Source organism: Aspergillus welwitschiae (assembly GCF_003344945.1).
Source record: "Aspergillus welwitschiae strain CBS 139.54b unplaced genomic scaffold BDQ94scaffold_39, whole genome shotgun sequence".
NCBI classification, from domain to species: Eukaryota; Fungi; Ascomycota; class Eurotiomycetes; order Eurotiales; family Aspergillaceae; genus Aspergillus; species Aspergillus welwitschiae.
The window spans coordinates 76166-100190 of NW_020798733.1; the positions used below are offsets into that span (position 1 = coordinate 76166).

The 24025-nt window shown below is 49.0% G+C and overlaps 8 protein-coding genes across 8 annotated transcripts; 3 read left to right on the forward strand and 5 right to left on the reverse strand.

The window, feature by feature from the left end:
- Positions 1–28: 28 nt before the first annotated feature.
- On the reverse strand, positions 29–2482 carry BDQ94DRAFT_150942 (glycosyltransferase family 2 protein). The gene is made up of 3 exons (XM_026767676.1): positions 2037–2482; positions 835–1947; positions 29–636 (listed from the first exon to the last, which is right to left on the reverse strand). The coding sequence occupies exons 1-3, from the start codon at positions 2248–2250 to the stop codon at positions 119–121; spliced, it is 1845 nt and encodes a 614-aa protein (XP_026622102.1). The 5' UTR covers positions 2251–2482; the 3' UTR covers positions 29–118.
- A 1841-nt stretch (positions 2483–4323) lies between these two features.
- On the reverse strand, positions 4324–4831 carry BDQ94DRAFT_150945 (uncharacterized protein). Its single transcript, XM_026767677.1, has 2 exons — positions 4687–4831; positions 4324–4636 (listed from the first exon to the last, which is right to left on the reverse strand). Exons 1-2 carry the CDS (start codon positions 4819–4821, stop codon positions 4463–4465), a joined length of 309 nt encoding a protein of 102 aa, XP_026622103.1. The 5' UTR covers positions 4822–4831; the 3' UTR covers positions 4324–4462.
- Positions 4832–6155: 1324 nt separating this feature from the next.
- BDQ94DRAFT_182574 (uncharacterized protein) lies at positions 6156–8003 on the forward strand (the record flags this gene model as incomplete). Its single annotated transcript, XM_026774192.1, has 3 exons — positions 6156–6316; positions 6400–7405; positions 7462–8003. The coding sequence occupies exons 1-3, from the start codon at positions 6272–6274 to the stop codon at positions 8001–8003; spliced, it is 1593 nt and encodes a 530-aa protein (XP_026622104.1). The 5' UTR covers positions 6156–6271.
- Positions 8004–8528: 525 nt separating this feature from the next.
- On the reverse strand, positions 8529–10118 carry BDQ94DRAFT_174118 (uncharacterized protein; the record flags this gene model as incomplete). Its single annotated transcript, XM_026772281.1, has 2 exons — positions 8529–9684; positions 9760–10118. The coding sequence occupies 2 exons, from the start codon at positions 10116–10118 to the stop codon at positions 8529–8531; spliced, it is 1515 nt and encodes a 504-aa protein (XP_026622105.1).
- A 1302-nt stretch (positions 10119–11420) lies between these two features.
- Positions 11421–12986, reverse strand: BDQ94DRAFT_162279 (uncharacterized protein; the record flags this gene model as incomplete). The annotated part of the gene is made up of 1 exon (XM_026769517.1): positions 11421–12986. The coding sequence occupies one exon, from the start codon at positions 12984–12986 to the stop codon at positions 11421–11423; it is 1566 nt and encodes a 521-aa protein (XP_026622106.1).
- A 1422-nt stretch (positions 12987–14408) lies between these two features.
- BDQ94DRAFT_174120 (uncharacterized protein) lies at positions 14409–17429 on the forward strand (the record flags this gene model as incomplete). The annotated part of the gene is made up of 1 exon (XM_026772282.1): positions 14409–17429. One exon carries the CDS (start codon positions 14409–14411, stop codon positions 17427–17429), a length of 3021 nt encoding a protein of 1006 aa, XP_026622107.1.
- Positions 17430–17459: 30 nt separating this feature from the next.
- Positions 17460–19589, reverse strand: BDQ94DRAFT_182579 (GMC family oxidoreductase). Its single transcript, XM_026774193.1, has 3 exons — positions 18009–19589; positions 17786–17949; positions 17460–17724 (listed from the first exon to the last, which is right to left on the reverse strand). Exons 1-3 carry the CDS (start codon positions 19543–19545, stop codon positions 17644–17646), a joined length of 1782 nt encoding a protein of 593 aa, XP_026622108.1. The 5' UTR covers positions 19546–19589; the 3' UTR covers positions 17460–17643.
- A 972-nt stretch (positions 19590–20561) lies between these two features.
- On the forward strand, positions 20562–22547 carry BDQ94DRAFT_182581 (catalase; the record flags this gene model as incomplete). Its single annotated transcript, XM_026774194.1, has 7 exons — positions 20562–20603; positions 20651–20780; positions 20853–21087; positions 21170–21262; positions 21345–21764; positions 21844–21928; positions 22072–22547. The coding sequence occupies exons 1-7, from the start codon at positions 20573–20575 to the stop codon at positions 22545–22547; spliced, it is 1470 nt and encodes a 489-aa protein (XP_026622109.1). The 5' UTR covers positions 20562–20572.
- Between the last annotated feature and the right edge of the window lie 1478 nt (positions 22548–24025).

Genomic DNA, 24025 nt, shown 5'->3' on the forward strand with positions numbered 1-24025 from the left:
AACTACGGCAGAATTAATCAAGACAAATAGCATGAATTACCATATCTAGACCACCTAACACTACCGTATTTGCTTACAATCTAATCTAGTAGCGCACCCACTCTATCTCTTCTACCTTTCACAACGCCAATCCACCCAACAATAACCCCCCCAGAACCAACACGACCACCACGCACTGACGATAGAACCCAACCGGTGCTTTCCCACGCACCATAGCTGCTTGCTGGACCTCCGGACTCGGAAGCACCACGCCCGTCTCCGACAAAGCCAATCCAGCCTTCCGCTCCGGATACCGCGGTGGGTTCAGCAGATATGAGACTGGTGCCCAGTAACTGACGATGGAGAGGTAGCAGATGTGAAGCATCGGCGGCCAAGCAATCGTGGTGAGCAAGCGGGATAACAAGCTATCATCAGTGGTTGTGATAGCCGTGTAGATCGAGTAGACGATGGATGCAATAGTGGCAAGCAAAACGACAATGCTGTATGCGATCCCGTTGTGCCACAGATTGTGGTAGAGCTTCTGGAAAGATGTTGGGGTCGCGCTGCGATTCCAAGAGTTGGCGCTGCTGCCAGTTACGAAGGAGCCTTTGGGTCGGCTGGCGAGCAGGTGGAATCGAGCGACAGCGTGGATATGAGCTGTTATTGTTAGTTTCATCTTGAAGAGTTGTGGAATGAAAGAGAGAACTCCTATCTCGGAGGGGCGCAGGGTGATTTATATCAGGAACAAAGTGGTGGAAGGTGAAGTCCAGAAATCATTCAAGACCATAATAGAACGGGTAATGACAATACGCAACTGTACAACAGAACAATAAAAACCAAAGGTATGTATCTTACCTCCTGCCAGCCAGATATTTTCAAAACGAGAAAACGGAAAGCTTTCGAATCCCGTGTGCGCGCTTTGCAAAAGTCCATACGCCCATGTCAAGGCGATATGGAGAACAGCCAGAAGAAACTGTGCTTTGGCCAGCAATGGCGAAACGTCTGGAACCAGCTGACCCGATGCCAGAAGCAATGGAACCATTGCAAATGAAATTAAACAGCCAAACCCTCCAGCCATGATGAAGACGCCATTCTGTGCAATACTCCACTGCAGCGAGCGGGGAAGTGTCTTGTTTGTGGGCGGCATCAACACCCGAAGCTGTTGAGAGTGGCCAATGTGCCACCGGTTGCGCTGTGCAATGTGTCCATCCAAGGACGTCGGAACCAATCCGTATTGTAACGGCTCCTGGACTTGGATGGTGCGGTGGCCTAGCCCCTTCAGAACAAGCGACAGCTGCCAATCCTCGGAGAAGCTGTACGTCGGATATCCACCTGCATCAATGATGGCTTGTCTCCGGAAGAGGGCCCCGGAGCCTGCATCCTGAGCAAGGCCTCGACGATCGAGCTCTGCATTTTCACACGTGTAGAAGTGGAGGCGTGACTGGGAAAGGGGGTCACCTGATGGGAGGTTGTAAAAGTACTGCCGGGTGGTGAGGAGCACGGCTTCCGGGGTCTGAAGGAGATGGGGCAACGTCGCCCTCAGAAAGTGAGGCATGGGGATGGAGTCTGCATCGAAGATGGCACAAAACTCAGGTGGAGCCTTTTCTTGCAGGGTGAACAGGGCGTAATTCATGTTACCAGCCTTGGCGAAGACCTTACCGGATTGCCTTCCGCGCGTGTGGTAGAAGAGGTGAGGCCATTCAGTGCGCAGTGCTGCAACGGCGGACTCGAGCTCTGTGGAAGCACCATCGTCCAATACACGGACCCGGAAGCTGGAAACTGGATAGTCCATTGTACAGGCAGCACGCACGGTGTCCAAAATGACGTCGACAGGCTCTCCGCAGCAGGGCACCAAAATGTCCACCTGCGGTAGATCGTCGGTGCCGTGTAATCGCAGTCTTTTGCGTGGTTGGCTCTCTGATGCCGAGCCACCTAACATGGTGAGAAGCTGATCATGACGCCAAATGACTGAAAACATATTAGCTTGCGCGTCCTCGTTTGCTCAAAAAGGGAGCCGGCGTGTCGAAACACGGCAGTTCACGGTGGTATAGACATACTGGCGAGAACGGTCTCGACCAACAGAGTTAGCCAGGCTCGCCAATTTTGTTGCACAGCAGAGAAACACAGAGCTAGGCGAAGGACGAGATAAAGGTTGGAGGTCCATGATGCCAGATGGGCTACGTAATAGAGCAAGCGTCGGTGCCGCTGTCCCGCGACAACGCGATGGTCAGGCGGGAGCTCCTGAATGTCGTAGAGCAGTTTAGACAGCATTTGTCGGAGCGGTGCGACTGAGACCACCGTCAGATGTAGACCCTGTAAATCCAAAGCAGTCTACGATGCGTAGTCAGACACAGTGTTCCACCGAGTCTGGTGCTCTGTTGCTAGTGAAACTGGCCGGGGTGCTTAGTAGCAGAGCATGGATCACCACACCACTGCAATGGCCGGTACTATGCACACAATGCCCGTGAAATACAAACCAACTCACAGTGCATGGTCGACGAAAAATGAGAAGAGAAAGAAGAAAAATGCCCAAGGGCATCACTGGCAGGACATATTTGTGCGGCTGCCCCCTTTTGCCTTGGGGTTCTAGAATTTACCACACGTGCTCCACTAATTCCCTAGTCGGGAAGTCTGGTGATCTTGGACAGCGGAGTGGGACATTCATCTTGGAGACTTGGTTTTATCACTGAAGGGCTTGAATGGAATTCTCAATTGATACCTTTCACATGCTGCGTCTTGCATTCCATTCCATTTTCAACCATCACCTTGATCTCCCCTTTTGCACAGAAGAACAGGACTGCATTGAGCGATGAATTGCATGAGTAAGCGGATAAAAGTGCAGGAAGCAGCCGAAGGGAGGGACCGTGCCCGTCCAGGCCAGCCCGATGCAGTCAAGTGCGTGGTGAATCAATCAAGAGGTGGTGGTTGTGAAAGGTTAAAGCAGCAGCTATCCGCGATTTTTAGGCGGCCATCCGGCGCGAAGGCCAGTGATTGGGGCACATGGTCACCCAACGCATTCATAGCCAGACCGCCTCTTTGCAACCAATTGCCTGGCATCCTGACATCTTGCGGGCCGGCCCCGGAGAACTCTCACAATCCATAAATACATGGTCTAGACTACGGCTGGTAGGGTCTTTTTGCCGCCACCCTCTCTATCATCGGCACCCCGCAGGCTGCAGGGTGGACCGGGAGGAAGAAATCAAACCCTGGTCAAGAATCCGATCCCATCATCAAACAACAGAACTCAATTGCTGCAACGTGCAGGGAGCATCAAGAAGTTCCAGTGGAATGGATGCGTATCATCACCGGTCGGCTATCACTGTTTGCCAGATCAAGTCTCCGCTTAGTTGGAGTGTCCTGGCCGGGGAATACTATCGTCGGAGGGTTTGCTGCTTCTCTCTTGCGGTTCCGGGGACATCCGGCAGCGCGCCAGCCAATGGGAGGATATTGATCGGGACGATCTGCGATGTCGGTCAATCACGTGATCCGGATGTCTGGGGTCGAGTCCGGTTTTTCGACTCATCAAGGGCCTCAATGACGACTGCCCTCCGGGGACGCTGTATGGCGTGGCCATAACAAAAGAGTGGTGTGTAAAGTTGCTAAATGAACACCCGGTGTAGTACGTTGCTATGGCGGAGGATGTTAATTACGGTGCCACCCCATGGAATCGCCCCGACACAGGCATAGCTATGTATCAGGACAGAACACTCAGCTATCATAACCACAAAAAGTAGTTAAAGCAATGCGCATTTACATAATAGCCGCGCCACCGCCGTCAAGCCAACGCTCAAGGGTGATAGTAAGTTAGGTATGCCAAGTAAGCCTACAGTAAGTTGCCGTCCCGTCTTGCCCACAAAAATAGATGAGTTTAATCTATATATTTCGGGGCAAAAACAGTAAAAGAAAAAAGGAAAAGAAAGAAAAAGTTAACAAATGAAAGGAAAAGCAACATGTAGAGAGAGAGAGGAAGAGAGAGGATTGTGCCAATTTGATTAGGAAATCAAGTGCAGTAGCCTGTTAGCTATAACAAAGAACAGCAATGTAGCGAGAGAATGAAGGAGCCAGCTGCCGATCTGATTTAGAAAAACTTCATATAGTAGCTTGATAGTTGAAGTAAAGAATCGATATAGAGAAAAAAAGAAAGAAAGAAAGAAAGTGAAAGCAGCTAATGTAATTAGAAAATTTAGTACAGTATCCTAGTAGCTAATATGAGGAAAAGCAACATAGAAAGAGACAAAAAGTAGCAAGTTTCCAATTGGTTTTTAAGGCATTACCCTGGGTAGCTAATGAAAGCGAAAGCAACAAATGAGAGCGAGAGTAAGTCGCCAATTTACTTAGGAGATTGGATGCAGTAACCTGGTAGCAAATAAAATAGAAAGCAACATCGGGTTTTATGAAAGTAAAAAAGAAGAGGGGGGGCGGTGGGTAAATGTCAGGAAAACAACCATTCAGGAATACGGAATGTCAATCGTGAGGCGTCCAATCACTTGATTGTCAATTTTTGCCTCAAACTCAAGCTGGTTTTCAATACAGAGGAAAGTGGTAGTGGCTTTGTAACGAACCCTATACTGCATCTGGTTGTTGATTGTTCGGTTCTCCCTCTTCTTTGCCGGAACGTCCCCGAAACAAATGTCAATGGTATCACTAGAGAACAAACCTAAGAGGATCAGAAAGATGAGATCCCTGCAAGGAGACTAATTGACTAACACACGACGGTTTGGGGTGGGTTTTCAACGTCGGATGGGTAGATAGACATGTAACGGGTGGATGGTGTGGCCCCGTTGAGGAAATATTCGGTGGGCTCCTCTGTCTGCACCGGGCCCTCGTCATACTTCTCACCATTCAGACACCCCATAATCAGCACAGCCATGCTACATAAGAAAACGAAGACGGTAGACTTGCCATTACAAGGATCCAAGTTACTAACCGCAACGTATCTCTCTACTGTCCACAGGGTCTCGTATGGTGCGAGTTTCTCCACTGTGCAGCTGTTACCACATAGCCCGATGTGGATCGGGCTGTGGTGGATTGACAGTATGTGTCTCTGACCGTAGGCTGCGGCACCATAGACAACTGCTGGCTGTCTGGTAAGCGTTAGTTTTGCATAGTCTCATGTTAATTTGAGGACATAGTCCACGCACGGTCTGGCAGGTGTAACGACATTCAGTCCACACTGGTTCAGAACTTTGGTCGTGATCAAGTCTTTAACATAGCCATTGATGCGGCGTTCCCAGTAATCGTGATTACTATGTAATCGGAGTGTCCGAACAAAGAAACAGAATGATTGAAGCTGGGGTAGCTATGGACAGCATTAACTCGGAAGGAGGTTGATGGGGAGTGGGGAATTTCATTCTCTCTATGGCGCCGGGGTCGGCCATATCTTAAAGGGGGGCTCTATATGATAGCTTCTGATCAAGCTTCAGGCCTAGTTGGAGTCATACGATGCGATTGCCGCTATGTGTCTCCAGCATGAGGTGCACTGAGCCAAGGAATCTTGCACATTACACAATGGTGGCGGGGAGACAAACCCTTCTGAGTGAATCGAGCAGTCACAAATGTACCAGTGATGCTGACCCGTTACACAACAGGCAGAGGTGTGACAAGTAATTCTGTCTCAGTCGGTATTGTTATGGTTGTATCCGAAGTTGAGCCCTTGGTAATTTTTGTTCTTCTGTTCGACCGTGTATTCGATGGTTCTGATTCGCCACAACTGGTTTTGCGTGCACATATTGTTTAGGGCAGTGGTAACTAGTTTTCATGTGCTCTCGGCCTCTAAGTGATGACGGGAGATGGTTTAAAAAGGGGACAAGTACTAAAATTAACCTTCGTCCCCATCTATCCATGCGAACATGAATTGCTGTCGAGTTCGAGTCCATGACGGTGGAAGAGCTATCCATTACCCCTGCCGTTCCGGACGTTCCTTTGTTTGACAACGCGACTGGCAGGGTAGTTATACGCTCTCCTCTCTGACTAACAAAGGACTAGGATTTGAGATCATGTAACCACTCCATTGACCCATTGAACAACAATGAAACGCTGCAATATCCAGAAAATACCAGCTGAATTGATGTACGACAATCGGAGTGCGTTTGGCTAATTGAAGGCTGGTCTAGCCTTATGCCCCATCTTAGCCCTGTACATGGGTTGCGACTTTTCCCCCATTCCCCTTCCCCATCCACTTTCGCGAACCTTCATACTTCCGCGCAGCTTCATTTATCCTACCTGTATTGCTCTCTGCCAATAATTCTCCTCTCTCGTACCCAAAAAGTCGTCACATTTGTCCCTACCTACAATGACATCAAAAACACCATTTGATAGGAGAATAAAGAACACCAAGGTGACTACAAAGACTCTCAACTCACATCTGCCCTTTCCATCCCACAGCAGATTACAGATATTATTCTAAAGTCCGATGTCCAGAAACCTGCCTCCCATCACCCTTCAGACCCACCATACAAGCCACCCTCGTGTGCGAGACAGTATCGGACATCAAGAGAAAAGCTGGACCCCTCCACAATCCGGGGATCACCGCGCTTTCCAAATCCTGCAAAGGGCGAAGATTCTCAGCCTACCGAGACGGATAATACCCATGATGCCGCCACTAAAGACGCTGGTCTTACCAAAACGGATGACACTGATCCCACCGGGCCTACGGCTGCTCATCCGACTGAGACCGGCGATGCTTATCACTCTGAGACAGATGATGCCTGCGATACTAAGACTGATGTTATGTCAATGACACCTGATGAGATCAATGCGCTGAAGAAAGCGCACCAGAGGGCTCAAGAGAAGTTTCGACAGACGAAGGACAAGTGCCGTAAGTTGAAGGAACAATATCGAAAGATGACTGAACAACCCCAAAGAACCAAGAAACAGCGCCAAAGAAGGAACATGCAAGATAAAAAGAGAAATAAAAAGTACCGAAAGATCAGGGAACTATACCAGCATGCGAAGCAAGGTGTCCGCCACATGGAAGCCATCACAGCTGACACACTGCACAAATACGAGTATTTGGCCGCCCAACATGGTGACTGGGGCTGCATGTCAGACCAGATGTATGAAGAAGAGTTTTTCAGAATGTTTCTCTCCTTGAAAACTTGGGCGGCAAATTATGCTTATGAAGAAACCACGGTCTTGGGAAGCCTTCCAGAGAGCTACAAGAAAAACCTCGTCACAAGCCTGGATGGCTACTGCGCTCAAGTAGACATGAGCGAAATACTCTCTGGCGTCAAGCTGGGTCCTGTATTTGGGTTCGAACTTGTCACCATGTTTCTTGTCAAAGATTGTCTTGGGCGGTTCTTCAGAAACCCCTTCTGGTATATAGCCCCCCATCCAGGACAAAGTACCGAGTATGACGAGGAAATCTTACCGGAGGCGACTCACTGCGGTACTGTACTCTTTGAGTTACTTAAGGATTTTGACAATGGTAAGGTGGTCCTCCCTTCATCTGCGGTTTCATTGCTAACCAACAATCTTGTATAGATGGCCAGCGAGCGTTATTGGCTCAATCCTGGCGTCTATGGACAGCCCGTCTTTGCAATATAAAGGTAATGGATCGCCCGAACGACTTCGCCGAAAGAATGATGTCACGCCGAAAACTCATGGTCGAAGCAATGGTTGCGCAAGTTCTGGATCACGAGCTATTGAAACCGCTCCTTAGACCCCGTGCGGACGGAAAGAAGGCTGAGTTTTCCAAGAGAATACTGGATGCAGCATATCTTAAAGCCGCGGAGCTCTCTGTGAAGCTCTCAATGGATGATCATTACGTGGAATTCCGGAACTTGCGCGATATCGTAGAGGTCTACGATCCTTCCAATACAGAAACCAAGTTAAACCACGCCTACTATGGAGAGTGTGATAACCTGAAGGGTCACCGGATATTGTGCATGCTATTCCCAGCCATTTATGTTTGTGGGGGGTTTGCCACTCCTGACTACCGAGAACTCATTACCAAAGCAGATGTGTTCTTAGAAGAAGGAACTACATCTACGGATAATGACTCAACTGAAGGTGGGAAGAACTAACTTCATAAGCATTTCTAGTCGAGTTTATATTGTTAATTCGAGCTTTGCTGGCATATACATTATGGTAGTACGGACGGCTCTCGTTGAATAGCTAATACCCCTCATTCAACTCAAAATACAATAACAATAATCTGTTGCTATAGCCAGTAGAGATTCCCTTGATAAATTCGCGATAGTGCAGCCGACCTTCTGAAAATTACCACATCCAATATGATATTGAACCATTCTGCGACTGTCACTTTCCATATCTATGTGCATGTGTGTTGCTCCATGTACCGCTAGGCTGAGAAAGTTCATGTATGCTGCTATAAAGCCTGGCATTGCTCCAAATGAAAAATACCATTGTAGCCAGTAAAGGTTCAGCAGCTCCAACTTGACGGAAATAATTTGGCATTTCAAATAAACAGATTCCACATACACGGTAACTGTATATCTATACTATCCGAATATCGTTCTCAGCTCATCAGTAAAAATTCAAGGGTCATTGTAGCATCCCTCACCAAGCCCGCTGAGATTCTTTGGTGGTTACGTTTCAAGCATAGCCTCCCACAACAGTTGTACTATTTCTTGCTGCGCCTGCTCATGTTCTCTAAAGCCCGCCAACAAACTTGGAAGACACTCAGTTGTCTCATCTGTTGCGCCTAGTCCAAGCTTCCCTTCCGAATGTATCTCGTTCTGGAGAGCGACCTCGCACCAGGCAATAATATACCTCAATTCATCGAGATGCGCCTCACAACTTTGGACATCAAACCTGTCAAGGTACCGGGCACGGGTACGAAGACTCATATTACCGAGAAACGGCGGTAAACAAAGCTTCTGGAAGAACCTTGCATGGCAGGAAGCTTTTGGATGAAAAAAATTATCAATACATCTTTGGATCATTGGGATAGCTTCCGGGGAATTGAACTCAATCCTAGCTGCCATAAGCTTCAAAATATCCACCCAATCCGTAGTAAACTTGGTGAAATCACAGGCGTCCTCCCACACAAGTTCAAATGAGGCTCTATCGGTCTTGCTTCCACACTGGAGCAAATATTTGGCATTCGCTGCATTGTGTGATTTTAGAGCCAGGTTCAACGGTAGGTATGTGTCATACCATCCTTCCGCAGACTGGCCATTCGGGACAGGGCGTGGACCAGGAGGCGGGCGCGTACCTGAAGAAACGGTCATCCCCATCACACTGGCCTGTAGTAAGTTTGGTGCACGAGAAATTATCGCCTCCAGGAGATCAGGATCGCCCTCGGAAGCAGCAATATGTAGTATTGTCGCATCGGTAAACAATGTGAATCTTATGACTCCGGAGTATGTGCAGTGAACGTCTAGATGCTTATTCAATACGAGCTCAATCAACGAGCTTGTGGATCCACCAATCTGGCATAGTTTGGTAGCGAATTCGACAGAAACGAGTAGGGCATCTGCATCCAGGAGAACCCCTACCATTAGTGGGCAGGGACCCCACGTATCATTCATCAATCTTTCCAGAGTACCTGGTGGGCCGCCTCTGGTGCAAGCTAGTCTGGGGTCAGCACCGTTTTGCAGCAGAACTTTGACCACTTCGACATCCTTGTAATGTATAGCTTTGTGCAACAGTGAACTTGGACCATTGTAATTGACGTCGTTGTCGCCGTTGTCGCCGTTGTCGTCGCTGTTGTCGCTGTTGTCCTTGTCGTCCTTTTCATCTCTGTAGCCAGGTAGATATATATTCGGATCAAGACCTGCTGACAAGTATGACTCCAAACAGCTATTCCTCCTCTACGAAATGACAACTTCGATACGGCTTTTAGGCAAATAGTATACAAAATCTCGATGTTCGTCCTCCCAATGGCCATTCTTCGTACCCCACAACGAGATCCCTGAGTGTCTAGCCCGACTCAGCAGTGCCTTGATGGAATCAGCATCTAACTTAACCTTGCCCCCAAAGCCCTTCCAGGCCTCAACGGTAATATACTCCAAAGCATGGTTAGTTACCTGCTCAGTGCAGTTGCGACGGAGGATTGAGTTGAGCCTCTTGCAGGTGCCCGATAAGTGGACTACAGACGAGGTGTCCAGATATTGCACACACTCAAAGACCAACTCAACAGGCAAAACTGAAAGAAGACATCGGGGTTTTGACATTGTGAGTGATGGATATGACGTTCAGACGAGTGAAGGCTCGATCCGCAGAATATATGTATAAGTGGGTTTGTTATGGGCTTTCGAAGCGAGTGTTAGATGGAGCACCAAGTCAGTACTTAAATATAATAGATGACCCTTGTAGGTGTGTTGAATAATACCTCAAAGTACAGCAATAGCCACATATCATATTGGAGATCTCCTGCAATAAGGTGACCTCGTGGCTCTCTTTACGATTTCAAAGAGTGGGTACGCGATCGAAAGCATTTATCCCTTTGTAAGACCTTATCCGTCGGATGTACATAAAACAAGTTGCGCGGACAAATAATAGAAATCAAATAGTAGAAATACAAATCCAGCTGGGACCAAAATACACCATCTTCTATATTGGCATAAGGACATCTCCCTTGTACAATGTATAAGGGATCTTCCTGCGGGATAAGATGCTCTTTCATCACTTTCTCTCACCGACGCACAAAGAAATCAGGTAACTGACCATATGGTCCCCATGCTCTTTTTCCCAAGCTCTTCCAGTTCACATCTTTCTGTTGTTAACTGTTAACCCCTGAGTATCTTGATGCATAATTTCATGTGTACGATACTTTCCACAGTTTGGAATATGGGCGAGATACAGAAGACAAATTTGCTGGCAAGCTACCGAAGCTTCGTTTTACTCAGGGTTGCTATTTCCTTACTGCGACACACGGATATACCAAGCGGCGGAGAGACCCGGGACGGCGTTATAAGGGATACAGCCACCGATACTGCCGGCATCGACAATTACGTGTCAGGATTCCTTTCAGTTTATAACATAATGAATGCGTAAATCGTCTGAAAAAAAAGATTAACCAGGTATTAGGGTTATTTATGTAGAACTAATGCTTCTCCCAGCTGATAGTACGTTCTCGGGCTCCCATACATTGTTCCTGGGGTTCTGACCTTGACGTATATTCTCTATCATTGTACACATTATTGTAAAGCTCGCTTATGCGGTCACGATGGATACAGCTCGTGGTCCGTCTATATATTGAAACATACCATCTTAGATATCATACATTAGTATTTGAATTCATCTTGTCACTCACGTATTAGTGAAGTCTAAACATAAGGTCCTAAATGATAGCTTACGTTGCCTTGAACATTTATAGGGACAGCTAGTAAACGTGAAAACCGTAAATCCAACGATAAAAATCTATATACTTAGTCTTCGTCAATTTCGTCCGAAAGAAAATCGCCATTATATTAGTAAGATTGGAACTTCTCTCAAAAGAAACCCCCTCATTAACCGCAGATATCAGCAAGCCTCTATGGCGAATCCAAGGTAGCCTCGTTCCTCAGTTCCAGGATGTCTTCGAGTCCTTTCACTTGTCTTTTAACATCCTCGAGTCGCTTTCCAACGTTCTCGAGTCGCTTTTCAACGTTCTCGAGAACATACTCGAATACCCTCGCCTCATTTTCAATGTCGAGTTCCTCCACATTATTTCTAATATCCTCGAGCTTTTCATGGTTGATAGACCTATCTCCCGATACCTTGCACCTCCAAACCTGCCACCACTGGGACTTCAATTGATAAAAACGTTCCTCGAGTTCTTCGATATTCTTTTTTGCTGCAGTCAAGCTATCTTCATAAGCCTCAAACGCAATTAGACCCGCATAGAGTAACCGGGTACGTAAGCTCATCTTTCTGAATAAAACAGACAGATATAATCTTCCATCCTCTTCATTTCCCTGTTGAGCCGACCCCCAAGCACTATGCAAAATCCGCTCAAGTGGCAAAGCGGCCTCCTCGCTGTCAAGGTCAAGCTTGCTTGCAATTATATGCACATAATCGACCCATTGGAGCTTCCATGCAAACCAGTCTGTAATGTCTGCAACCTCTTCTATTCCATCCCCGTAAAAGACGCTTTTTTTATTGCTTATCCGGATTGCAACTTCTAGGGAATAAAAGGTTGGTTTGCTTCCCATACTGAGTAAAAACCCAACGTTTTTCGTCTTACCCTCAGAAATTGCTATGTCTAGGGCCGATTGTTGTCTTTCGATGTATCCTCCCACTGTGCGAACGATCTCATGAATATTCACTTGTTCTGGTGCATGGGATAGTATAGTCTTCATCAGATGAGGAATATTTCGACTAGCAGCAATGTGTAGCAAAGATCTGCTTTCCCATGTGCGGTGGATGTCCAGACCATTCCTGAGTGCAACCTCAAGAAGATGTGGGGCGTTTGGCATGCGGCATAGCTCTTTAGCCATGTGGAGGCCTGAAAAAATGACGCCGCGCTCAAGGAACGATAGAGCTGTTTTCTCCCAATTCTCTGCCGGCTTCTCATGAACGTTACACCACGCCACCTCATCCAATATAGACGATTCTGATGGTAACCACATATAACTTCGCCGGGGTTTGGCTCCCTTTTCAAATAGAAACTCGACCATCTCAGTGTTGTTAGATATAGCGGCTATAAGCAATAGCGATCCCCATCCGCGTCCTACTACTATCTCATCGGGATCGATGCCTGCGTCAATATAAGCCTCAAGAATGCTCCGGCGATTATTCAGAACAACGGCTTGTATTCGAGGCAACGTATGTATTGCGATTGTTGGGGCGTCCTCGGGGGTAGCAAGTCGGCATATATCCCCGGTGGGGCGGGGATTTCCGGACAATTGAGGGCAGAGAGAAATCCAAGACTTAACGTAATACTTAAGTTCTGTGGTTGCATGTTGAAATGCCGCCCAGGAATATCTCTCTCGTAGGAGCGCCTTAAGATCCTTGCAAGTGCTTGATAACTGGACGACGGATAAAGGGTCCAGATAATGAGTACACCGCCATAATATCTCGCGGGGGAGCGTTCCCAGCTGGCAGCTGACTTCATCCATGGTACCAGTCTGTTTCATTGAAGGAATAAGCCAGAGAGAATGCATGAAGTTATACTTCCGGCAAAATGGAAATAGACTGGACATCTAAAGAATGCTCGATAAGAAGAGCATAAGAGGGTAGTTATATGTACATTGAACTGCTCCGGGTTAAATTTTTCATATCATAGTTTATAGCGGAAAAGACCTTCGATAATCAGTTAACCGGACAAAGAAATCCTGAGGGCTGCATTAGAATATAGAACAGCGTGCAGCTGCGGACAATGAAGTGCTGTGCACAGGCATATCATGAAACTGCCTCTCACGTCAATCACACTTTCAAGGAATAAGCAAAGTTATAATGCCAGTGAAGAGGTCTTTTTACTTATTTGTTAAACTGCACCTGTCTCAATGTCGGCATTTGCCATGACAGACCATTCATTCTCATAGCGGCGGCCGAAAGAAAAGCGCGGATCATGCATTACTCGCATTTAGGGGTATCTTTCGTATCTGACTATCTCCATGCTTGCCTCAAATTGTAGCGTTTCAGCAGACGTTTGCACAAGGAGCATTTACGCGCTGAAATGGTGCCCACGGGACACCAAGCAAAACTCACAAGGAATGCTCCGCGGGTAATCGACGATCCCTGGGGGGTAGTTGACGCCACATTAGGCTTTGTTTATGACGGAGAGATCACCCGCAACAGCATCCATGGGAAGAACCGCAGTATTTGCTAGCCTGGTTATAGTGCGTCGTTTTCAACTCTTGGTTATCTTAAAAATAGTACAGTTTCTGAGAATCTTGCTTTGATCGTAGGTAATCAAGATCCCAAAAAACAATCGGTCGCTGGGCTAATCTCCTTGAGGAACATAGCAAAAGAGAGTTTTCTAACGCAACGTTAAACTGGAATATTTGCGAAGCAGCTTCCAGGTTGGTTGGTACGTGGCGAGTTCCTTCCGGGAAGGGAAACTCAATCCTCGCTGTTTCATGATTTCATGCAAGACACCCATGGTTCTCTACCAAGCCACAAGGGGAACCTGTCACCATAAAGTTCAGCCACAACATTGTTCTTTTTTAGCTATACCTTCCTCGTGGGGTATCGGTTTGGCCTATCAGTCCGACGATTGACACTAACAGGAACATCCGCCTCGGAGTAATAACGATCTGTGCGCATCAGTTGCGATCTGAGAGGCTGGAATTGAGTCCAAGTCAACTTTGCAAGATGATGAGCGTTCGAAATTCGTCACGATGCGCGCATTGTCAGACGTGATGTTGATTTCATCTGATGCTAACTACCGATAAAGTGATAAGGTATCTTATATATGGCCGGAATGCACGAAAGGAATCGCTGTTTTCACTAGAGATATTCTACAGACACATTGACAATTCTCTCAACTTCTCTCAAGTCCTACAGGGCTTTTGTCGGCGGACACACGGAGCAGAGTCATGGACTCTATTTTCTCTCATAATGTCGCTATCAATCCGGGAGCAATTGCAATAGATGACGGAGCACACCAATGGTCATATTCAGACCTCGACCGTGAAGTCCAGCGTATCTCATCCCTTCTGAAGACCTTGGACCTACCTCCAGAGGAGCCAATTTGCATCTTGCAAGAGGCAGGCATCGAGACCATCATTGCACAGCTGGCTGTCATCCGGGCGGGCCTGACATGTGTCCCCCTGGAGCCCTCTATCCCAAATAGACGTTTGATGAACCTCCTGAGCGATGTCGGAACACAGTACATCCTATCCAACCATAGACCGGACATCGACAATGGCATGGTCATCATCCCAATCAGAGGAGAATACCACCCCCTCACAAAGCCAGTCAGACCGGAGACAGCTAGTGTTAAGCGCGTGCAACTGAAAGGACTACCAAATTGTGATTATCGAAGTCATATCCTGTATACTTCAGGGTCCAGTGGAAAGCCAAAAGCTGTCCAGATCCCTGAGAGTGGCATCCTCCACCTCATGTTCAAAAGTCCAGCTACGCCTCTTCTACCATCGGACCGTGTAAGCGTATTCAACAATCCGGGCTTTGATATGTCAATTTTTGAAATCTTCGTTGCTTTGATGTCAGGCTCCACGCTGGTCATGGTGCCGCGGCCAGTAATCACGGATCCGTTGGAAGCTAAGAGTTTCATTGCGCAAAGACATATCTCTGTTTCTTTCCTGACTACTTCGCTGTTTTCAATAATTGCACAAGCTTGCCCCTGTGCGTTCACTGGTATGAGACATGTCCTAACTGCTGGCGAAGTAGCCAATATGGCCAGCATGAAGGCTGTCCTCGAGTCGCCCAATCCACCTCAGCATTTATGGAATACATATGGGCCTACTGAAATAACGATCGTGTCCACTATGCATTCGGTCACTTTCGAAGACCTCCACCACAACAGTATCAGCATTGGCACGCCCTTTGGGGATACAAGGCTTTTCCTTGCTGATGACAGCCTCAATATCATTACCGAGCCCGGAAGCATTGGCGAGATACTCCTAGGTGGGCCTGGCCTAACAGCAGGATATATTGGACGTCCCAAGGAAAATGAGGAGCGGTTTTTCGTCGATAAATCAGGGTACCGGCTCTATAAAACAGGTGACTTTGCCAAGTGGCGTCCCGACAATCACACCTTGCTAGAGTTCGTCGGCCGTGTAGACCTGCAGGTCAAGCAGTGCGGTTTCCGCGTCGAACTTGGTGAGATCGAGCAGTTATTCCTCAGTAGTGGACGGTTACTGGCCGCGACAGTGTGCCAAATTCAGCCAGAAACCGTCGAAGACGAACCCTTTCTCGTTGCGTTTCTCATTCCGGCTGTTACCAACACCATTCAAGCTACAGACATGCTGGAGTTCATCAAGCAGAAAGCACCAGCTTACGCTGTGCCGCGGGAGATTGCCTTCTGCCCACACTATCCCCTGACAGACCACGGAAAAGTCGATCGCAAGGCGTTAGCGAAGAAGTATGCTGCCCAATGCACCAATATCCGGGACACTTACCCAACAGATGAAGACCCTACCAGCACAGTCAACATCCTCCGAGGGATCTGGACATCCCTGCTCGGCCAACAGCAAATTAACGACGAAGACAATTTCTTTTCCACTCTTCGAGGACTATCCCTTCAAGCGGCTGCTATGGTCTCCAGAACCAGAAGGCAATTTGGAAACAGCGTCTCCATGCGCACATTGTACGAAAACCCCCGATTAACAGACCTAGCCAACTTCATCAACATTTCCAATCAAAACAACAACACCGACGACCTCGACCGCTGGATGACAGACGCCCACACAGCCGACGATCTCCACGCCGTCCCCAACTGGCAAGCCGCCGAAGAGGGCCGCATCTTTCTCACAGGCGCAACAGGGTTCGTAGGCGCCCATTTCCTCAGCCGATGTCTTGAAATGCCCACAGTTAAAGAAGTCGTCTGCCTTGTGCGAGGCAAATCCGGCTCATCGGCCAGCGAAAGAGTACAAGCCGTGCTCGAGCGCTATAACCTCTGGGACAAAACATCGCATTGCATCCACAAACTCACCGTTCTCAACGGCGACATCACCATGAAACACCTCGGTCTAACCGAGGACATGTTCACCTGGTTGACCAATTGGACTAGCGTGGTCTTCCACCTCGCCGCTAAAGTCAACTACCTCGAGCCATATGCCGCGCACTACGATGCTAATATCCTCGGAACCCGCCACGTCATGGAAGTAGCTACATCAGGTCGCCGCAAGGCGTTCATGTACATGTCCAGTATCGACATCTTCGGGCCAACAGGCCACGTCCTCGGCACTGAGAAGGTCCTTGAAGACGGCCCGCTGGAACCGCATCTTCATGCACTGAAGTATGAGCTCGGCTATGCGGCTACGAAATGGGTCTCGGAGGTGATGGTGCGGCGGGCACGCGAGCATGGTCTAGCAGCTATGATCTTCCGTCCTGGGTTTATTTTAGGTGATGTCGAGCAGGGGTGTGGGAATCTGGATGATTTCTTTGCTCGGTTCATCAGGGGATGTGTTCAGGTCGGTGCGTTTCCGCATCTGCACAATCAGCGAATGGAATATGTGTCTGTTGATTATGTGTGCGATGCGATGTTGCATATCGCTGCTAATAATGGCAATCTCGGCAAGACGTACAATCTGGTTTCTCCTGATGAGGCGGACTCTGTCGACCTGGAGAAGACGTATCGGATAGTCAATGAGGCAGGATACCCGGTTGGCCTGGTGGAATATTGGGACTGGGTGCATTTGTTGCAGGAAAGGACTGGTCCGGATAACCCGTTGGAGCCGTTGATGTCACTGTTGCAGGAGACAGTAATGGATGGGTTGTCATGGTTCGAGATGCATAAGAATACGACGCGTTATGATTGTTCCAATACGGTTGCGGCATTGAGAGATGCGCCGGGGATTAAATATGTGCCGCTTGATGTTGGAATGTTGACCAGGTCGCTGAACTTTTGGAGTCGGAAGGGATGTCAGATCTGATTATATTTAGCTTTATTCTTTTCATCATTAGTTCCATTATTAGATGTATAGAGTACAACAATGTTTTATGTTCGTAAAGACTGCCACAACTTCAAATCGATTCATAATGTAGGGACTAAAGATCAATGCAGAAAGCTATCATATCACCAATATCCATCCATACAATCTCCCAATACCCTCATATCACAGCCATATTCATGATACCCTGACGTAATCACAACCGACTCGGAACAAAGTACGGGATGTTCTTCGACTCGTACAGATCCTTGTGGTCGGCCTTGATGATATCCGCGCCCTGGATACTCGTTAGCCCTGACAACATTGAAAATTGTCCGTGAGAGGAAATGATGACTTACCTTCTCGCCAATCATGTACACCGAGTTCTGGATCCGACAGTCCGGAATCACAGGAATGATAGACGCATCTGCGATGCGGAGGTTGCGCACACCGTGCACGCGGAGCTTCGAGTCGACCACACCCTGATGGATACTCTTGGAGAGACGGGCAGTACCGCATGGGTCTGTCGTAATTTTAGTCAGTATCAAGGCCCAATGAAAATAGAGGACTGTGGAGACTTACGGAATCCAGTCTGGCTGCGATCCAAAACAGCGCGCTTCATCTCGTCATCGGACTGAAGAGGCATCTTCCATGGGTACTCTGACACGACGAGATCCTTGAAGCCGGCACCACTGGTCAAGAGGTCATAGGTCCATCTGACGCCCTCGCGCATGGCCAGAATATCGAGGTCATTGCCGAAGAAGTTGAGGTTGATGTTAGGCTGCACCAATGGGTTCGAGCTGTTGAGCGTCACCTCACCCTCTGACAAGGGGCGCAGCAAATCGACAATCACAGTCATGTGGTTGCCCTCTTCCGGGACGGGATAGTGCCATTGGAAGGCGGTGCTGAACATGCCGACGAAGTCGAGCTCGAAGTGTGGCTGTCCTGCTGGTCCGAAGGGGTCCAGTCCGCCATTGGCGGCCTTGGCTTCGCGGTAGGCGGGGTACTTCTCAAGACGCTGGTCAATGCGTGGGAAGCCGACGAGTTCCAGGAGTCCGGAGCTGATGGGACCTGTCTTGTCTTTCTTGTACTGGGCAATGGCTGCATTGTTGGTGGGGCCGGGCCGGAGGATGTGGTCTTCCAGACCGTATCCGTCTTTGAGGCGGAGAACGAAGGGCACGATGGGGTGGTCGAGAAGATGTTGGCCAACGTGGGGAGATTCAACGATGGGAGTGATGTTGTGTTTGGCTAGCTCTGCGGCTGGGCCGATTCCACTCAGCATCAGGAGCTTGGGGGTCTCGAATACACCCTGGGAGAGGATCACTTCCCGGCTGGCGTAGACGCTGATCTCAGTGTTGTAAGCTTCGCTGACGACGGTCACTCCGGAGCAGATGCGAGTGACGGGGTCGATGATCAACTGCTTTGAGTGGGCTCCGTAGAGGATTGTCACGTTCGGCTTGTCCTTGAGGTAGAGGAAGCTGCCCTGGCGCTGGCCATTGTAGATGGTGTCCACGCAGTGGGTGAGACCGCGCATCTCACCGGAGTAAATGTCCTCAGTCAGCTTCTCGCCCTTGGAGACCCACGCTTGGGTCAGTGCGTCACGGAAGGGCTGCATTTCCGGAACCAAGTCGGCATGGGCGATCTGAACGGGGCCTCCGGTGCCGATCTTGCTCAGCTCGGCCGGGTAAAGCTTCTCATCATCATGATAGGTTGCGCACTTGCGGAGGTACTCGACACAATTGTCCCAAGTCCAGTCGTGGCCACCAAAGGCTTCCCAGTCATCGAAGGTGGGCTTGGAGCCGGGAATCCAGGTGAAGTAATTGGCACAAGAACTTCCACCAAGAGCTTTGCCACGAGTGTTGGGCTTTTCGACACGCTCGTAGTCGTCGCGCTTGATCATGGTGGTCTTGTAGGCCCAGTCATACTTGCTTCCTCGGAGGTTGAAGGCTTTGGAGGGAGTAGTAATTTCGTCGACCTGGTCAGGGTTGGGAATACCAGCTTCGACGACCAAGACACGGACGTTGGGGTTTTCAGCGAGGCGACCAGCTACTGCGTTGCCTGCAGTACCACCACCGACGATGATGAAGTCGTATTCGTTGCCGTTAGATACCATTGCCATGATGATGGATGGGATTGAAACACGAGATGATGTTTAGATGAAAGACTGTAGAAAAGAACAGTAGAGATGCGATGCGATGAGCTGTGATGATGATGACGGAAAGGGAGCATCACAAAGCGATGCATCCATCGTATTTATATTCCAGTATCTTCAATATTTTCATCGTTGAGATGATTTTTACGTCTGCCGACATCCGAGTCATCGCCGTATAGTCGAAAAACATGCAGCTTCGGTGCCTGAGAGGGCTTAGTGGATTCGGCAGCGCCCGGTGAGGGGAGGCCCACCGTTCTACTGAAGCTGCGATGGCATTGTAGATCCGATCTCCAAGGTCTAGACGTTGGATCGTGTTTTGCTTGATCAATTTTTTTTTTACCCCTCATGCGGGGGACACCCCAATGCCAATTGAGCATGGACATTTCTGTTGTGACTTGTGAGGGTAAAGTAGCAGACCCTGACCGGCAATGCGGCATCCACGGAACCCAGCTGTCAAAGGTGTCAATTGGCATCACCACGCCATTTTCTTCCCATCCATGGTTATGCAGTGTCAATCATTCAAATGACAACTCCCAGACTGTAAGCCACTGCGGTCCTCAATCCATGACGACAGCATTGGAGAACAAGAAGAGGGGGAAACAAGCCTCTGAGGGGAAAGCAAAACACGCGCGAGGGGGAAACTCGGCTACCGGTCGGCAATGGCTCGGACCGGCGGTCGGCATTGGCTCGGCCACCACCAGCTGCAAAAAATACTCCTCAGTTTGGCCGGAAATCAATTCCTTGTCTATAGTTCCCCTCACCATCGTATGCACCTGGATGCTGCTCGTCTGGCATTGAATTGGAGAATTGACTCATTTGAGACATAGAAGAGGTCTAAGTTGGCTGATTCACCATGGACGTCACAATCTGCGGCTGCTGGCAATATATATACGGGCTGCCCAGCAACTGCTGGACAGACAGATCAAAGCAGCAGTTTCTAAGAACTCTTATACTTTGAACCTCAAGAACAGTTGATCGCTAAACATCTCTCAACATGTCCAGACCAGTCTACACCCTGGCAGAAGGTCCCTCCCTCGACCCTACCCTCAATTTTATGTTCTAACCCAGTCAGGCCAACCCATCCCTGACCCCTCCGTGAGCACCACCCTGCCTACCATTGGCGGCGGAGGCATCACAACCTTAGGAGACACTCTTCTCCTCGAGACTCTGGCTCATTTCAACCGTGAACGTATCCCAGAAAGGTACCTTCCGTTCCTTCACCGTTTATTTCCCTATTCTAGCCCAACCTAAGCTAATCAACCGTTCCTCTGCAGAGTCGTCCACGCGAAAGCAGCCGGCGCATGGGGGGAATTCGAAGTGACGAACGACATATCGTCCCTAACCTCCGCTAAGTTCCTCAACGGCATCGGGAAGAAAACTCCCGTCTTGTTTCGTCTCAGCACGACGGGTGGTGAAAAGGGTAGTGCGGATACTGTGCGAGATGTGCGTGGATTCTCGGTCAAGTTCTTCACCGAAGAGGGGAACCATGATATTGTGGGAAACCACATTGTATGTATACGTACCTTGTTATGTTATAGGAAGAAGGGATCATAGGAGATGTGTGTGTTTGTGTGCTAAGTGATGATAACAGCCCGTCTTCTTCGTCCGGGACCCTACCCGCTTCCCTTCCCTGAACAGAAGCCACAAGCGCCACCCTGCCACAAATCGTCCGGATTGGACTATGGTATGTCTTTTACCCTTTGTTTACACATCTCCCCCTACCCACCACCCAAGAACTAACCATTCCACCTTCCGGGGTACCACAGTTCTGGGACTTCCACGCCAACCAACCCGAAAGCGTCCACGCATTGCTCCATCTCTTCGGCTCGCGAGGCATTCCAGGCTCCATCCGATCCGTCACCGGCTTTGGCGTACACACCTTCAAGCTCGTATCCCCCGACGGCACCATCCATTACTGCAAGTTCCATTTCCGGCCTGAGCTCGAGGGGAAATATTTCTCTGGACAAGAAGCCGCCCGGATGGCCGGGGTGGATGCTGATTTCCACAACTTGGATTTGTGGGATGCTATTGCACGGGGACAGTATCCTGTTTGGAAGCTGTATGTGCAGATTATGGAGCCTGAGAGGGCAGAGGAATTCGGACGGGGATTGTTTGATATTACGAAGATTTGGTCGCATAAGGAGTTCCCGCTCATTGAAGTGGGCAAGATGACCTTGAATAAGAATGTAAGTCATATCTGTTTGCTAATTCTGGGCAGAGCTTTGGGGAGGAGGGGTGGAATGTCGTACGCTAATGTGGGAATAGCCCGAGAATTACTTCGCCGAGATCGAACAGGCGGCGTTCTCGCCATCGAATATGGTGCCTGGGATCGCTGGCACGCCTGATCCAAGTAAGTGTGCATTGCGTCCTTGCTGATTTGCTTCATCGTGATTCTGTTTCTGTTTCTGTTGGTCATGTCTCTCTCTCCCTTGGCTCGAGCATACCTATCTGCGGATTTGTGTAACATGCATTGATATCCCTGGCTTTATGTAGTGTTACAAGCCCGCATGTTCGCCTACCCCGATGCTCAGCGCTACCGCCTTGGGGTCAATTACACCCAGCTTCCGCCTAACCGCGCTGTTTGTCCTGTCTACGCGCCCTATGAGAGGGATGGCTTCGCCACAGTAACGAAGAATTATGGCGGTGACCCAAACTATGTGCGCAGCTCGCTTTCTCCCGGTGTTGCGAGTCGCAGCAACGCCCAGGTACGACACAATGAGCGGATTCTGTCGTTCGCGTTAGGCCAGAATGAGATATCAGTTGATGAGGAAGACTTCGTTCAGCCACGAGACCTCTGGAATAGGGTCTTTGATGAGACGGAAAGGCGAAAGTGGATTGCGAATGTTGCTGAGACGCTGGCTGAGGTTCCCGAGCCGCTCAAGGAGGCCGTGGTGAATATGTTTGGGAGAGTCGATGGTCGCTTGAGAGAGATGTTAGGAGCAAAGGTCAGGGATTATTCGCGGCTGTAGTGGTAAAGCGGCTGTGATGTTTATGAATGTCTGGGTTGCTAACAGCTCAGGGGCAAAGGAAGTTGTATGTTCGATGGCTATCTATTCCTATTTCAAAACCTTGTTAGCGTCCCAATCTGAAAGCTGATAAGTAAGGATCCAGGTCCAAGGCCAACTGCAGTAGCATTGCACGTGGAGATTTGCCTCTGGTCTGTGAGGTTAGCCACGGTTTCTCGGGAAAGGGTTTCCGTTGATCTCCGTTCTTCAGAGTCACCCCGAATACCCTAGAAGAGGTGGTTAGCTGCTCGACAAAGCCGAATCTCTGGCATGGGATGACTGGGATGTCTCCAAGTCAAGGGAAAGAAATTTACTCTGGAGCTTGCTTGTTACTCAGCAGTGAGTGTCCGTGAGCACACCACGTGGTCTGATGGATTTCCTGATTGCATATTTTCTGGCCTGATGACCCCCAAGGGACGGTACAGTAAGCGCCCAAATGACAACAATGTGCTCGAAGCCTCCAACAGGACTGCGGGGCAAGCTCAAGTGACAGGTCCGACGACCAGATCCGCAGTTCCGTCGGTGCAGAACTCATATGTGCTCGGTTGGTGACCTAGGGGACAATTATGGAGGTGATAAGCGAGGTGGGACTGGAGATGTTGGAGACGAGGATAACCGACGTGATCATCGCGCCGGGTCCGAAATTTGCCGGATTTGGCATTTCTGGCAGGATTGCAGACAATTATCTGTGCGTTAGCATGATGGTGCCCAATTTGGTGGAGGAACGCAAGGAACTGTCTTGTAGATGCTGAGGTGAAGCTGCTGCGGATAGTGCGTTTGACTGTTTGGCAGTCGCGGAGTCGATCGACGTTGAATTGGGGTTAGCAGATGTATGAGATATCCGGATTCAAGTGGGAATGATGTGCAGCTCTCAGAGCCAAGATCTCGGGTACGAACGTTTAATTCTTTCAATCGATTAAACATACAAGGGAAAGACGAGACTTATTTGGAGAAGGTGAGGCAGGCGGAACCCTTCATGACGGGCAGGTCCCACGACTACAACTAGTGGCATTGCGAACCATGGGTCCAGGGCCTTGAAGTTCCACTGATGACACGGCAGTTGCACAACGGTCAACCAGCTGTAGAAAATCTCTGAATCAGACGGGATTTCTCCTGTTTTATGATGTTGAAGTCTCTCTAGTTCTATATTGGCGAGACAGCCCTTGGAAGAAGTCATGTAATATCCATGTTATGCACACTGAAGCACAGATCCTATCAAGCAGCTTCCACCATAAAATTGCTTGAAACCCCCCATGACGGATAGGCGTGGACAAGACGTGTAGCCAGAGCAAGACCCTGGTATCGTGTAAACATTTAAGGTTGGAATATGACAGCTCATGAGAGGCCAGCAGATACAATTAGGGCCAAAGTGCTAGCTCATTCGGATCGGAAATTCAACTAGCTACATAATCACGCAATCAATCGTGCAATTGGAGGCGAGC

What these genes read in the sequence shown, in the direction of transcription:
- BDQ94DRAFT_182579 (XM_026774193.1), bottom strand. Translation starts at nt 19,545, where the DNA reads ATGGCAATGGTATCTAACGGCAACGAATACGACTTCATCATCGTCGGT. An exon ending in TCGCAGCCAGACTGGATTCC is followed by an intron (nt 17,950 to 18,008) that starts GTAAGTCTCCAC and finishes AAATTACGACAG; the next exon opens with ACCCATGCGGTACTGCCCGT. An exon ending in TGTACATGATTGGCGAGAAG is followed by an intron (nt 17,725 to 17,785) that starts GTAAGTCATCAT and finishes ACGAGTATCCAG; the next exon opens with GGCGCGGATATCATCAAGGC.
- BDQ94DRAFT_150942 (XM_026767676.1), bottom strand. Translation starts at nt 2,250, where the DNA reads ATGCTGTCTAAACTGCTCTACGACATTCAGGAGCTCCCGCCTGACCAT. An exon ending in GGTCGAGACCGTTCTCGCCA is followed by an intron (nt 1,948 to 2,036) that starts GTATGTCTATAC and finishes ATATGTTTTCAG; the next exon opens with TCATTTGGCGTCATGATCAG. An exon ending in AAATATCTGGCTGGCAGGAG is followed by an intron (nt 637 to 834) that starts GTAAGATACATA and finishes TAACAATAACAG; the next exon opens with CTCATATCCACGCTGTCGCT.
- BDQ94DRAFT_150945 (XM_026767677.1), bottom strand. Translation starts at nt 4,821, where the DNA reads ATGGTGAGAAGTATGACGAGGGCCCGGTGCAGACAGAGGAGCCCACCG. An exon ending in CCCACCCCAAACCGTCGTGT is followed by an intron (nt 4,637 to 4,686) that starts GTTAGTCAATTA and finishes TGATCCTCTTAG; the next exon opens with GTTTGTTCTCTAGTGATACC.